A 14,356-nucleotide genomic window follows, 5' to 3' on the forward strand; every position below is an offset into this window, starting at 1 on the left:
CAAGCTACAAAGTTTCAATTATAGAAGGTAAATAAATTCAAACAAATGGCGGCAGATTGGAGCTTGAGAGAGCAGGCCAGGGTTGCCGCTGGCAACAGGGGAAGCAAAGCTTTCCGCACACCCTGGCCAGGCCCAACCGCTTAAGGCAACAAAGGTTCAATTATAACCCCAACAGAAATGGCTGCCGGCCATGGAGCAAGCAGGAGGCTTGGCTCCACTCCAGGCTACAAAGTTTCAATTGTAGAAGGAAAATAAATTCCAGATACCAGGGCCTCTGCTTGGGTTGCCAGGGGGCATGGCCGGCCTGCAAACCACCACAGGCCCTTCACTCAGGCCGCCCCATGCCCCAAGGGAACCCCCACCTGATCCAGGACACCCTTCAGGGCAAACCAGCTGGCCCCCACCCCTGTACGAGGCCTCTATCCTATCTAATAAAAGAGTAATATGCAGATTGATCATCACTCCAACACACAATATAGCTGCCCCCATGTGGTCAAAGATCCTGCCCCATGTGGACACAAGATGACCACCACAAGATGGCCAGCAGGAGAGGGCAGTTGGGAGGCACCCGGCCTGCAAGGGAGGGCAGTTGAGAAGGACCAGGCCTGCAAGGGAGGGAAGTTGGAGGTGATCAACCCTGCAGGAGAGGGCAGTTAGGGGTGACCAGGCCGGCAGAGGAGGGAAGTTGGGGGCAAACAGGTTGGCAGCAGAGTGGTTAGGGGGTGATTAGGCTGGCAGGCAGAAGCAGTGAGGGGCAATCAGGAAGGCAGGCAGGCAAGCAGTTGGGAGCCAGCAGTCCTGGATTGTGAGAGGGATGTCCCATATTGGAGAGGGTACAGGCTGGGCTGAGGGACAACCCCCCTCCAGGCACGAATTTCGTGCACCGGGCCTCTAGTTTAATGATAAAAGAGTTCAGCTCTCTCAATTAAACAAAACAAAAAATATATATATCTATATTTATAAGGAAAAGTTTCTTCCTATTAAAAATGCTTTTAAAGGATCCCTAATATGCTTATATACCCAAATAATTTGTTACTAATACTTCACAAGGAATATCATTTTATTACTGTAATTGCAATATTATAATTTCTGTACAGGAATGTATAAATGAACAATAATCAATGCATTGATAATTCACTTCATAAAGAGGGTGAACACATTATAGAACATATAAAGAAAAAATTTTGTAAAGTTTTCTGGCCTTGAAGTGCACTTTTTAGTGCAAGTATTTAAGACACAATAGTGTTCAATTCAGCAAAGTACTGCAGAATGTCATGCCACAGTCCAGTTAATTCAAAGAGGGTCAGGACATGCAGCTTGTAATAAAATGTCAGACTGTGTGTATACATACATATATATATATATATATATATATATATATATGTACACACACACACACACACATATGTGTACATATATATGTATACACACGTGTGTGTGTGTATGTATGTATATATATATATATATATACACACACATATATATATATATATATATATACACACACAAACCACATGTAATTCATAAAATATATAGTGGTTTATTTAGATGGTTTTAAATGATTTCACTGTGGAATCAGCATAACTGGAACAAACTTCCAAGATCTTAACAGGAGCAATCTTCCTGCTAGGCAATGGCTTTGGCTTCAGGTAGGAATGCCTCCCAGTATTTTATCAGCTGTGGATAATAATAAAGATAAAAAATAGTCTCATTACCTTTTTGTCATTTATATGCATATATCCTGTAGAGCATTAAAAAAACCCTACACAAATAGCTAGCAGTGATTAACATTTTACTAAAGTCTGGTTCTTAAAATCATTTTAATTCCATTATCTGAAGTTTATCAATATAATTCATGTATGAATTATTTAACTTATTAATTACTTCTGGCTAATTTGTTTTTTTATGTAAGCAATATAATTTTAAAAATATCCAAAACAAGATCTTTTTGTTTTATGCGAAACTGTAAATAAAAACAGATTGTTAGTATAAAAGAGATTACCTTAAATAATAAAACTACAATGAGCTTTGTCCAATATAAAGTGATAACATCTAAACCAGAGAATATTCATATGTTATGTTATTGCTAGTGAAAAATAATGAGAAAAAAGGAGGGAGAAAAAGACTGAAGAAGAATGAGAAAAGAGACTGGGAAGAATTAACTGCCAGTCTTTCCTGGATACTCCAGAGAATAGATTGAAGTAAAAACTAAAGTTACATTTAAAATAATTCCTTTAAAAACAAACTTATATAACTTATTTATTATCATATTTTAAAAAATCTGATTTTATGAATTATTTAAAATAAAAATACATATTTTGAAGATACAATGTTATCACCTAATTAAAAATTTATATAGGCAAGATTCTAATCACATATTTTAGAACTAGAGAAAGAAACCCTTCTATTCAAGACATTAAATAATTTGATCTATTACTCAAATTTATATAAAAACATAGAAAAAAAACCCACCTCTGCTATTATCTTGTCAGTCTTTGATTTAATCTAATAGGAATACCATTATCTCTTCGGGTTAAGGAGACAAATACCACTACTTGTGGCATACAATCACCATCAACCACATTAAAAAAATATCAAAACAGTACTTTTAAAAATCTAAAGAATAATATTTTTAGTTTAAGTTCTGTCTTTCATAGGAGAGAAGAACTTACAATAAGAATTTACTCAAATAGGTATGATCAATAGGAAAATAAAATTAGGAAGATAGGAAAAAGGAAAAGTTGCTCAGTATATTTTTCATAGCCAAAAATTGAAAAAAGTATATCTCAGCTAGTGGTTAGAAAAAGTAGAGACAAAAAGGAGCCAAGAGTTTCCAATTACTTTAGCTTCCATTTTTTCCTTTGCTGTTACTCGTTTTCTCTACTTCATTTCTTATTTCTTTTTAAGTTTATAAGCTCCTTTCATTGATTATCATTTTTAAAATGAAAAGTATACCAAAAATAAATTCTAGAAAAAGTTTATGTTGTAAAAAGATTGGCTTACCTGTTGTTGTGTTTGTACTAATGATTCTAAGTACTTGATAATGACAGTTTTAAAATCTTTCACTCGTTCTTTCTGTTAAAAGTATAATACATGAAAAAAGTCCATTAGTATAAAACTAAATTTGATTTTATCATAAAATCGCAGCAAATATGACCATTGTTAAGAAAAGTGTAAAATTATTATACTTGCCTCAAATCTTCCTACTTCTTTTCGAATTGTTTTAGAGATCTGTTCAAAATCTCTTTCTCCTTGTTGTACTTTTGCCTCCCACTAATAAAAACAAACAAAAATGCACAATTATTTTATTCTGGAAAAAAATTACAGAACTAGCTGTCGTGATCACTCACTTAGTTTAATGTAATACCTGAAAACCCTGAGAAAGCTCAATACTTACTAGCAAAGCCCAATTGAGCATCATTCAAACTTACATCTAACTTTCCAGTAGAAGAGATGCATATTGGCTTAATTTCCATTAAAATATTTCATTGTCAGATTTATTCAAAATCAGGATATTCTAGGACTTACTGAATTACAATATCCATTGCTGAATTAACTATAACTACGATGTTAAGAAATAATTCTAAGTATAAAATTCGCTATCAAATAATTTAGCAGTGTTAGATTTTAATTTTCTCATCTTTTTTATATCAATTATTTCAAAATATATCAACTACATTCTACTAATTTCAAGACTACATGTTCACCACAATTTATATACAAATACTTTAAATTAGAAAAATTGTATGACCAACATTTAAAAAACATTTTTGTAACAGTAAAATGTCCAGATTAAAAAAAAATTTGTGGAATTATGGTCTACTGAAGACCTATTGATAAACATTAAAATCAGTATAGCAATAATAAAACGTGATTAGTGAATGAAACAGCTAAAATAAAATGACTGAAGAATTAAGCTATGAAATGATATTTGCCCCCTATGTAACCAAAACACTGGTACATACTCTTCCAAGAGCAGGTACATTTACTTTGAGTAATATAAAGGTTGTCCTACCTCTTCAATTTCCTTATTGAAGCATGGCAAAAAAAGTGTATAAATTATAATAAACTTCTACAAATTTACTAAAATACCATATATAATACATATATATGGGGGATAATGTTGCCTGTACAGCTAAATGAGGAACAAATCCACCTCTAAATCTATTTTTAGACACAAAATAATTATCTGAAAGCAAAAATTAAATATAAATGTAAATCTTTTCCTTGTGTTTCTTTCATTCCATGATCATGTGAATGTAAAAAAGGGCTCTGAAGATTTTAGTGAAAAATCAAAATGTTAAGGAAATTCTAACACAGTTCATAAAATTACAGAAAAATAGCTAGGTGTAGAATGGTTCAGAAATAAATTTATGAAAAATTATGCATATATGAATGACTCATGGAAAATTTTAGTAAAGAGATAAATAAAGCATTTTGTATTAATCACCTCTCTTATTTCATTTTTAGCTTGCTGAATTTTATCTGGTTTGTTAGCAACCATCATTTTTGCCTCAGTTTCACGTTTTTTGAGCAAAGTAATTTGAGCATCTTCCCATTTCTGCCAGCACTTCATTCGATGGTCAAACACACCCTATAAGTGAATGACATAATGCTATTAAGTGACAGTTAACGTTAAAATACTTTTATACTAGAAGTGCTGTAATACTAAATGAAATAAAACCCAGTATTTAAATTTTATTCTAATATACTAAAGTACTGGAAATAAATTTTAAAAAATATAAATTTCCATATTCATTTGCTTAAAAACAGAAATCCCTGTGACTGGATAAAAATGTAAGAGCTCAGAATAAACAGTTGGCATTGCTGAAGCAGAGGGTCGAATCAGTGATTTGGAAGACAAGGTAAAAAAAACACCCAATCAGAGCAGAGGATAGTTTAAGGGACTTTGGGACAACATGAAGCATAACAACATCCAGGTCATAGGGGAACCAGAAAAAGAGAAAGAGAAAGGGATTGAGAACCTATCTGAAAAAACAATGACTGAAAACTTTCCTAATCTGGTGAAGGAAAAAGACATACAAGTCCAGAAGTGCAGAGTCCCAAACAAGATGGACCCAAAGAGGCCACCATACTAGGACACATCATAATTAAAATGGAAAAAGTTAAAAGACACAGAAAGAATCCTAAAAGCTGTGACAGACGTAAGAGCTATGATAAAGGTAAAACTACTAAAGTCAGGTTATTTCAGGGGAAAATTAGTCTTATCTGTATGAGAATTAAAATTTTTCTCCATTTGTTTTTCTACCCTTGTAACACTAAAAAATAAAAGATCCAAAACCATACTTGCTCTTCTTAAAATGCTATCTTAAAAAGCAACCCTATATAATAAAGAGCTAATACGCTAATTAGACCGGATGGTGGAACAACCTTCTGGACTACCTTCCTGAGTGACCAGTGGGTGGAGGACAGGGCCTCGAGGCAGCAGGCCTACTCTTGCATGATTTTCGTGCACTGGGCCTCTAGTTCAGTTATAACAATGTTTATCTTTGTATTTCAAGATAATCTACTCTATAACCTCCTCCATAAGAGGGATAGATTTACACTGATGATCCACTCTGGACCTCCATCCCCCTGCCACAAATTTATGATACACATTTGGATGCAAGCTCATCTAGGTTAGACAAGTTGCAGTTGAGTTTTCCTGGCCCAACATGAAATCTGATGCGCAATTTTAATTAATTAATACCATATTCTAATTCAGTAAATCTGAAAATATGCTGCCCAGCTTCCTGGAGTCCTGAAAGGAAGCTGATTAGTTACCACCAAACAATGAAGCTTTTAAACTCCTTGGGGAACCCATACCTTGATTTTTAAATATATAATACTAGCGGCCCGGTGCACGAAATTCGTGCACGGAGGGGGCATGTCCCTCAGCCCAGACTGCACCCTCTCCAATCTGGGACCCCTTGAGGGATGTCCGACTGCCCGTTTAGGCCCGATCCCACCGTCGAACATCCCTCTCACAATCCAGGACTGCTGGCTCCCAAATGCTCACCTGCCTGCCTTCCTGATTGCCCCTAATCGCTTTTGCCTGCCAGCCTGATCACCCCCTAACCACTCCCCTGCCAGCCTGTTTGCCCCCAACTTTCCTCTTCTGCCGGCCTGGTCACCCCTAACTGCCCTCCCCTGCTGGCTTGATAACCCCCAACTGCCCTCCCTTGTAGGTCTGGTGCCTCCCAACTGCCCTCCCCTGCTGGCCATCTTGTGCCAGCCATCTTGTGTCCACATGGGGGCAGGATCTTTGACCACATGGGGGCAGCCATATTGTGTGTTGGAGTGATGGTCAATCTGCATATTACTCTTTTATTAGATAGGATAGTGGCCTGGTGCACAGGTGGGGGCCAGCTGGTTTGCCCTGAAGGGTGTCCTGGATCAGGATGGGGGTTCCCTTGGGGCATGGGGCGGCCTGAGCAAGGGGCCTGTGGTGGTTTGCAGGCCAGCCACGCCCCTCTGGCGACCCAAGCGGGGGCCCTGGTATCTGGAATTTATTTACCTTCTACAATTGAAACTTTGTATCCTGGAGCGGAGCCAAGCCTCCTGCTTGCTCCATGGCCAGCAGCCATTTCTGTTGGGGTTAATTCACCTTCTATAATTGAAACTTTGTAGCTTGGAGTGGAGGCCTAGGCCGGCCAGGGCTGCAGAAGCTTTGCTTCCTCTGTTGCCGGGGACAACCCTGGCCTGCTCTTTCCAGCTCCATGGCTGCCGCCATTTCTGTTTCGATTTGTTTACCTTCTATAATCGAAACTGTGTAGCTTGAGTGGAGGCTTAGGCCAGGCAAGAGAAGGTGGAAAACTTGGCTTCCTCTGTTGCCTGGGAAACCTTGCTCTCTGTGGCTGTAGCCATCTTGGTTGGGTTTATTTGCATACTCGCTCTGATTGGCTGGTGGGCATGGCTGATGGGTGTAGCGAAGGTATGGTCAATTTGCATATTAGGTAGGATATTTCAGTACATATTAAATTTAATACATATAATTTTATAAATTTGGATTCCCTGTAAGAACTCTTAATAATAAAGAGTTCTAATGCTAAAAATGATAACCACCCTCAATCCCTGACCCTACTCTAGTGGTTCACAGAGGGCAAATACATAAGAATGCATGCAGTAAATTTACCACTTCATACTAGTAAATGTTAGCTAATGGTACTAGCCAAAATATAATGTCTTAGATGTCAGAGATGCTGTACTGTACAAAAGAGGAAAACAAGAGTTCCCTGGATATGAGGCCAGCCCTAAGCAATATTTTGAACATGTACAATTTATCTTTCTTTTGGGCCCCAATTTCTGATGTTCTTAGCTTCCATTTTGGCTCTATATTCTAATTCCATAGTTTCAAAATTATCATCAGAAAAGTAGTCTTAGTATGGATAAAACAAAAGGCTAAGGAATATTAAATAGCTATTAGAAATAAGATTTTATTATATATAAAGGACATTATATATAGAAAGAAAGAAATGCAATGGTTTATCATTTATAAAGATGCTTAAATTCACACTATTAAAGAAATCAAAATGTATAGAAAAACACTTTTATTACTTGGTCGGAGGATATAAATGTTGATGAGAGTACAAAGAAGTATAACCTCTCCAGACAGTAATATGGCAATAATTAATGAAATGCATATACCCTTTGGCCAAGCAATTCTATTTCTAAGAACTTTATGCCCAAACAGTTATTATCAAAATACTTAATTTATGATTGGGTTAGTTAAATAATTCAGGGCACACCTATATGCTATATGATGGAATACTATGCAACCATTAAAAATATAAAATGCTGATTTAGAGAATTCTCTAAAACAGAGTAAGTGAAAAAGGCAGGCAAAGAACTGTGCATAGAGTATGCTCATTTTTAAAGAAGGAAGAAAGAAAATGGAGGGAGAAATGAGAGAGACAAAAAAAAAAAAGAAAGAAAATAAATTAGCTTCATATATATGAACTAGAGGCCTGGTGCACAAATTTGTGCTTAGGTGGGGTACCTTGGCCTGGCCAGCAATCGAGGCCTATTGGTGGTGCTGGCCAGCCAGGGGGAGGGACTGCAAGAGGTTGGCCGGCTTGGGGGGGGGGGGGGACAGGAGGTTGGCTATGGGAGCACACTGACCACCAGGAGGCAGTTCCTGCGTTGAGTGTCTGCCCCCTGGTGGTCAGTGCGCATCATATTGACTGGTCAAGCAGTCATTCGGTCGTAACTGTTGCTTAGGCTTTTATATATATAGATAGTTAATTCTGTAAAAACACATAAGAATCTAAGAGCATTTGATTGAGGGTAGAAAGACTAGAGGTCTTAGGTAGAAAAGAAATTTACTTTTTTGGTCTATTAGAATTATTATGTGCATGTATTCTTTATTCAAATACAAATGAATTAGTTTAAAACAAACAAACAAACAAAAAAATGAAGACCACAAATATTCCCTGTCACCTTATTCTGTAATTTCTCAACTCCTTGGAGCAGTTCATTAGAAAACCAATCTGAAAGAGCTTAATTTACTTCAAGGAATAACTTTACCATAGCTCTTTAACTCTTTTAGTCAATGAATCACTAATTCGTATTTCCCAAAAAGTGTTCCATATATGTAAAAATATATTAAGTGGAAAATGATTACTGTTCATATGAATTGGAAGTCTCTAGATTAAATAAAGTTAAATATTTAATTTTTTAATACTAGATATTTCTGAGCTTTTTACATGTACTCTGAATGGACAGGGATATTGTATACATTATATCCCAAACTCAGTTGATTGTGGTATATCTTTTGGTGTCAGTGTTCTGTAGAACATACTGTAGGAAACATGCATATAACTGTAATTCCACAAAACGTAAAAATACAGCAAGTGATGTAAACAGTATGAGGCAAGATCTTTTTGAGGGATCAACATCGATTACACAGACAGGCCATCCCTGCCAGGTAGTATTTTTTCCCCCCACGTTAGCTCTTCTCAGTAGGTCCCTCCTCACAGACACTGCCAAGTTTCCCTTTTGTACCCACAGATTTTTTACATGTGTTATACTTTTTTACAACAGCTTTCATGCTAGTGGGAGCTCTGGAATGAGGTGAAATATAAAAAGGAACCATTATCTGTATAATAAACTGGATTTCTGTGTATCTCAAGTTACCTATACATAAAATGAAGTATACTATGATAACTGCTATCTATATTAACATCTTTAAATAACTGAAAAGAAAAATTAAACACCAGGAATATAAAGAGTACATCTAAGATTAAATTTAAGTAAAATTGGTAATTTTACCAAACCTAAGAAAGCACCATTCTTAGGAAAGCTAAGAACCTTTTAGTAAACTGTCACCATTAGCTTTAGAACTCAATCATCAAGAAATGTACAATGTATTACTGTTTGACTGTAGATGAATACTAATTTCATCACAGGCATCAGCTGAAAAAATTTTGCATTAGAAAGCGAGGAACAAGGTAAAAGGTAAATTCTCAGTTCCCCATTCCATGATAACTAATGTTCATAATAACAATTCAAAAACAAGATCTTAAAGTATCTTCTGAAACATAACATAAATATTTAGTTTAATTGTTTGAAAATTGGAGTTAACTGTAGAATATTGATTTTTATTAGTTAACTGGATTATTTTTCCAACTATTCAGAAATTAAAGATTGTTCATCCTTAAACATTGCCACTAGATAATTAAAACTTAGTAACTAATCTAGTCCCATCTCATCTATAAAAACATGCTGACTATACATTTCAGATTACACTCAGAATGTTTGTTTACAGTCCAAACTCAAGCTAAAGCCACCATTAAACATATTTGAGGAAAAATTAATTCTGGTTTTGTCCTTCTTCTCAATATAGCTTTACTAATGATAGTAAAATCCAGTGGGTAGTTTCAGTATGTGCTACAATGAACAAACAAATACTACCAGTTAGATTCAAAGTTGTATATAAGTAAATGTAAATTGGTTTTATTTTATTTGCCATTTCTCAGACCTCTTAAAAACATCAATTTTGTCTACTGTACTGTCCAACTCATAGAGAAAAACAATTTAAGCTACAAATAATCACCTTGAAGCCATTTTCAATGTAATACTATAGTATTTCCACACTTAAATACATGCCAAATTCCTTTATAAGCAAACCACTAAAGTGAGAAGAATTCAAGGAAGACTGCAAAACAAGGCTTACTTTCACTGCAGCAATAAGACGAATGTAGTCACTAAGTAGTTCTGAAAACATATAAAAGTCAGCAAAAGCTTGTTCTTGATGTAACTGGTCTATCTTCTCCTCAACCTCTGCAAGCTGAGACAAAGCTCTAGATAAAGCAGTATGATCCTCAGAATTACCTAACATGGCAGCACTTTTAGCAAAGGCAGCTGTGTTGGCTGAAAGTTCTGAAATAGAAAAGTATTCACTTTTAACGTTCACTAGTAAAGTTTTAAAATATTGCATTTTTCACCTTCTAAGTTTTATCTAGTCTGAATTGCTCAAATATTTTAAAATAATTAACATAAAGGCATAAATGCTAACTGCTCAAAGCTCTTCTGAAAGTTAAGAACTACTGCCTATCTTCCCAGAATATGGACTATGCTTAATAATTTAATATAATAATCTGCCTCCCCCTTTTCTCCTGAAGTGCTTACTCTTTTTGTCTATTCCTTAAAATGTATGTATGTATGTGTATATATATATATATATATATATAATATATATATATAAATAATTTATATTTAATATGAAAAGCATTGAGAACACACAATTGATTTAACTACTTTACCTTTAAACATTTGTCATAAAAAAACAATGCCTATAATTTTGAATGAGAATATTTAGCCAACTGTACATACAATTCTCATAGATCTTTTTTTTCTTTGTGTGCAGTAGTGCTTAGTGAACTTTTAAGAATTTCTAGAGATTGTGAACATGATCATTTTAGATACTTCAAATAAAAATAGATGTCTATAGGCTGGTCAATGACTAACAATTACATTGCTGAAAATTGCTCTGTCGCTCTGCATTATGTAAGGTGCTCTAAAAGAACCTGAAAGCCCATTCGCTAAGATATATACAAACGGCAAAAGCTATTATAAACTGCTTTCAATAAATTAATTTTTGTGATTATTTGATTAAAATGTATTGCAAGTAATGACACATACTAAATTACTTATCAAGAATTTTAGAAATCTGACATAAAAAGTCTTCTTTAAAAATTAAAAATAAAACCATGAAATTTAAAAATTACAACTCAACTTTTCTATAAAATTTTAACAAAAAAACCCAGATTTAAAAAAAAAATGGTTCAAAAATGAAGAAAATATTTCAGAGTTTTCTAGAAAATACAGGCAGGCACAAAACAAATATTTTAAAGAAAAAGGTCAAATATCTATTATTGAATCTCATATTTTTTATTATAATCAGTTTCTAAGATATCTTTATTCATTGAATAGTAAATACATTTAACAAAGAGTTAATCAAGTGAACAATTCTAATGCATAATTCAAAATATACTCTTATAAGCTCCATATTTTTCTACTTCTAAACTAGAAGTTAAATTAGAACAAAAATATATTAGATAATAAAGCTGAAATAGAAAAACATTCTCTTAAATTATTGTTTTCTCTCTTTCATAACTTCAAAATACTCATCCTAATAAAATTTAAATAAAATGTTTCAACTAACTCATGGTGCTAAACAGATAAATAATAAAGCAAACAAACCTTTTCTATGACAGACCAAGGCTTCAACATTGGCATGAAGTTTCCTAAGTTGCTGATCCAGATTTTCAAATTGCTGCTGCTTTTCTTCAAACCACTAACAACAACAACAAAAAAGAAAAATGGAGCTAATTTAGCCAGAACAAACCACTGTAAATTAGGTTACCAATAGCAAACACCATTCCTTGTTTTAAAGCAACAAATTAACCATGGGTAACCATGGTAGTCAACTGATGTTGCTGAGAACTAAACTCAATAAGCAAATTAATATCCTATTTTCTACTTGTACAGCTTTAAAATGCAATTGTTGGGCTCATTAATTCATCTCATTATTCAAGTCGAAAAATCAGCTCTTACTGCATCCGATTCATTCATCTTGATTGTCATTTTGTTGACAGCGTCGGCAGCCTTGTTCACCATCCTCAATATTCCTGCTCCACTCAGAGCCTGTGTATTAACTGCTCTAGGCAGCTGGAATTGAATGACAAATAAGGGCAAACAAACCGGTTAAAAGCCTGGAGGTTTAACTGGGCACAAAAGGGATTGTCTACCCTCTCTTGCCCCCCCAAAAAGAAGAAAAAAAGGAGGTTGTATTTTCTTCACTCTCATACATTTCAATAGTGAGATCTAATTTCTCAAATACACTACTTGTACATTCTCAAAGGAAAACTTAAAAAATAGACTTTCCATTTGTTTTTCTTCTGCACGTTTACATTTAGATGGAACAACAGTCTGTTTGTCAAAATATATTAAGTAATTGCCAAGCACCTTAACACTGGCCACCTGTTTGCTAGCAGAAATAAACTGTTCATAGAAAAGAAGAAAGTCTTGAGAAAAATCTCCTTATGCTCAGTTAAAACTGTATGATATTTACTTTTTAAAATATTCTGGGATTCAATATATTTTTAGAAGATCTTAAAAGGTAGCAATTGTGCCAAAAAAATTCAAATGTAAAGAGCAGCACCGTTATTATAATTTAAGGTCTTTCAAGTTACAAATTTGCATTTCAAAACCTTAATCAGAACATTAGAATGTACACATAAACACATTCAACAGCTATCTCTAAAAATGTGCTCTGAATAAATTTACTTCAATACGATGCCTAAGTAACAATTTAGGACACTGAAAATTAGACTACATAAGTCATTCTTTTAAATCTGGTTGGCACTGATAATCCTATAATTATCAATGCAAAGAAGACATTTTGCTAGTAATTTAGATGATTAAAGCTAATTAAAGCACTAAGCAAAAAAATTAATGCTTTATTTCATCTGTTAATCCACTTATTTACTGAGCATCTGTATTCTTATATAAATTATTACACTGAAAAATAAAAATACTGAGAACATTTATATACAAACTTTTAAAGTAGAATACCTCTGAACTTTCCAAGAACTGCCTTAAATCAGGATCCTGTAGTAAAGTGGGATGCTTTACTGTTCTTTGAAGATACCTAGATTTAAGAATAAAATTGCTCCTTTACTTATCAGTAGCACCTTACTTTAAGTTTTATTTCAACAAAAGAATAAATAGGTAAAAAGATGTCCTCAGTCTACCTCCTTTCATGTCAGTCTGCCTCACTCTATTTAGAATCATAGAGCAATTTAATGATTAAAAAGTTTTTTGTTCATTTGAAAAGTTGTATTTATGTGAAAAGAGATATGGCAAAGAATAAGGTGGTAGTGGAGAGAGGTTAAATAATATACCAAACTTCTCACTGCAAAGTATAAAACTATATATGAGTTTGTCAAATAATTTTAATTTTGGATAGTTACTATGTTCCCAGTTATTACTTCAGAGTCCTAAGAAACACATCACTATATATATATATATATACACCAATCAACTATATATATACACGAGAGGCCCGATGCACAAATTGGTGCAAGAGTAGGCCTTCCTTCACCCGGCTGCTGGCACTGCCTTCGCTCTGGCACCAGGACCTGGGCTTCCCTCCGGTCCGGCAGGAACACGGGACCCAGGCTTCCCTCACAGCCCGGAAGGATGTCCGGTCTAATTAGCATATTATGCTTTTATTATATATATATTTTACTATGTATTATCAAAATGGAGAATAGCTCACCAATTTTTTTCCTTGTCAGCAGATTTAAATTATAAAAATCAGCTTTTGTCCTTATTTGACAAGAACTAAATTTTCTTCAATATTTTATTTTGAAGGTTTTGCTATTATTGATAAGTGCCTTCCTTATATGAAATTACATAAAATAAAAATGAAAAGTAAAGAGAAACATCACTATTAAATCACTATTAGCCCAAGTTTAGACATTTTCTGTACTAACCCTCTCCACATTTCCCTGTCATCTATAATAAATTACCAAAAGGTCCACTATTGATGATACTTGATTACTTACAGATCTAATTCTATTTTTAAAAAATTGCTCTTTCCTGACCAGCTGGTATAGCTTAGTGGTTGAGCCTCGACCCATGAACCAAAAGGTTGCTGACTTGATTCCTGGTCAGGGCACATGCCCCAATTGTGAGCTTGATCCCCAGGAGGGGTTGGGCAGGAGTCAGCCAGCCGATCGATCATCGATGTTTCTATCTCCCTCTCCCTTCCTCTTACTCTATAAAAGAAATCAGGGGGCTTGCCCAGGTGGGAATGGCTGGGGGATGGGGAGGCCAATTGGGGAAAAAG

General features: G+C 34.7%; 1 protein-coding gene across 2 annotated transcripts in view; it reads right to left on the reverse strand.

The window, feature by feature from the left end:
* Positions 1-1,476: 1,476 nt before the first annotated feature.
* Positions 1,477-14,356, reverse strand: part of SNX2 (sorting nexin 2) — a 43,260-nt gene continuing 30,380 nt past the window's right edge. The window contains exons 8-15 of one of the 2 annotated variants that reach the window (XM_008141341.3): positions 13,078-13,153; positions 12,058-12,171; positions 11,704-11,797; positions 10,175-10,380; positions 4,451-4,594; positions 3,193-3,273; positions 3,004-3,075; positions 1,477-1,677 (exon numbers count right to left, since the gene is read on the reverse strand). In XM_008141341.3, coding sequence (XP_008139563.1) covers positions 1,627-1,677; positions 3,004-3,075; positions 3,193-3,273; positions 4,451-4,594; positions 10,175-10,380; positions 11,704-11,797; positions 12,058-12,171; positions 13,078-13,153 — 838 coding nt within the window. In that variant the 3' untranslated portion in view covers positions 1,477-1,626. The remainder of the gene's footprint in view (positions 1,678-3,003; positions 3,076-3,192; positions 3,274-4,450; positions 4,595-10,174; positions 10,381-11,703; positions 11,798-12,057; positions 12,172-13,077; positions 13,154-14,356) is intronic. The other variant, XM_028145138.2, reaches the window with a different exon arrangement.

This window comes from Eptesicus fuscus, chromosome 4, assembly GCF_027574615.1.
Source record: "Eptesicus fuscus isolate TK198812 chromosome 4, DD_ASM_mEF_20220401, whole genome shotgun sequence".
In the NCBI taxonomy this organism is placed as follows: domain Eukaryota; kingdom Metazoa; phylum Chordata; class Mammalia; order Chiroptera; family Vespertilionidae; genus Eptesicus; species Eptesicus fuscus.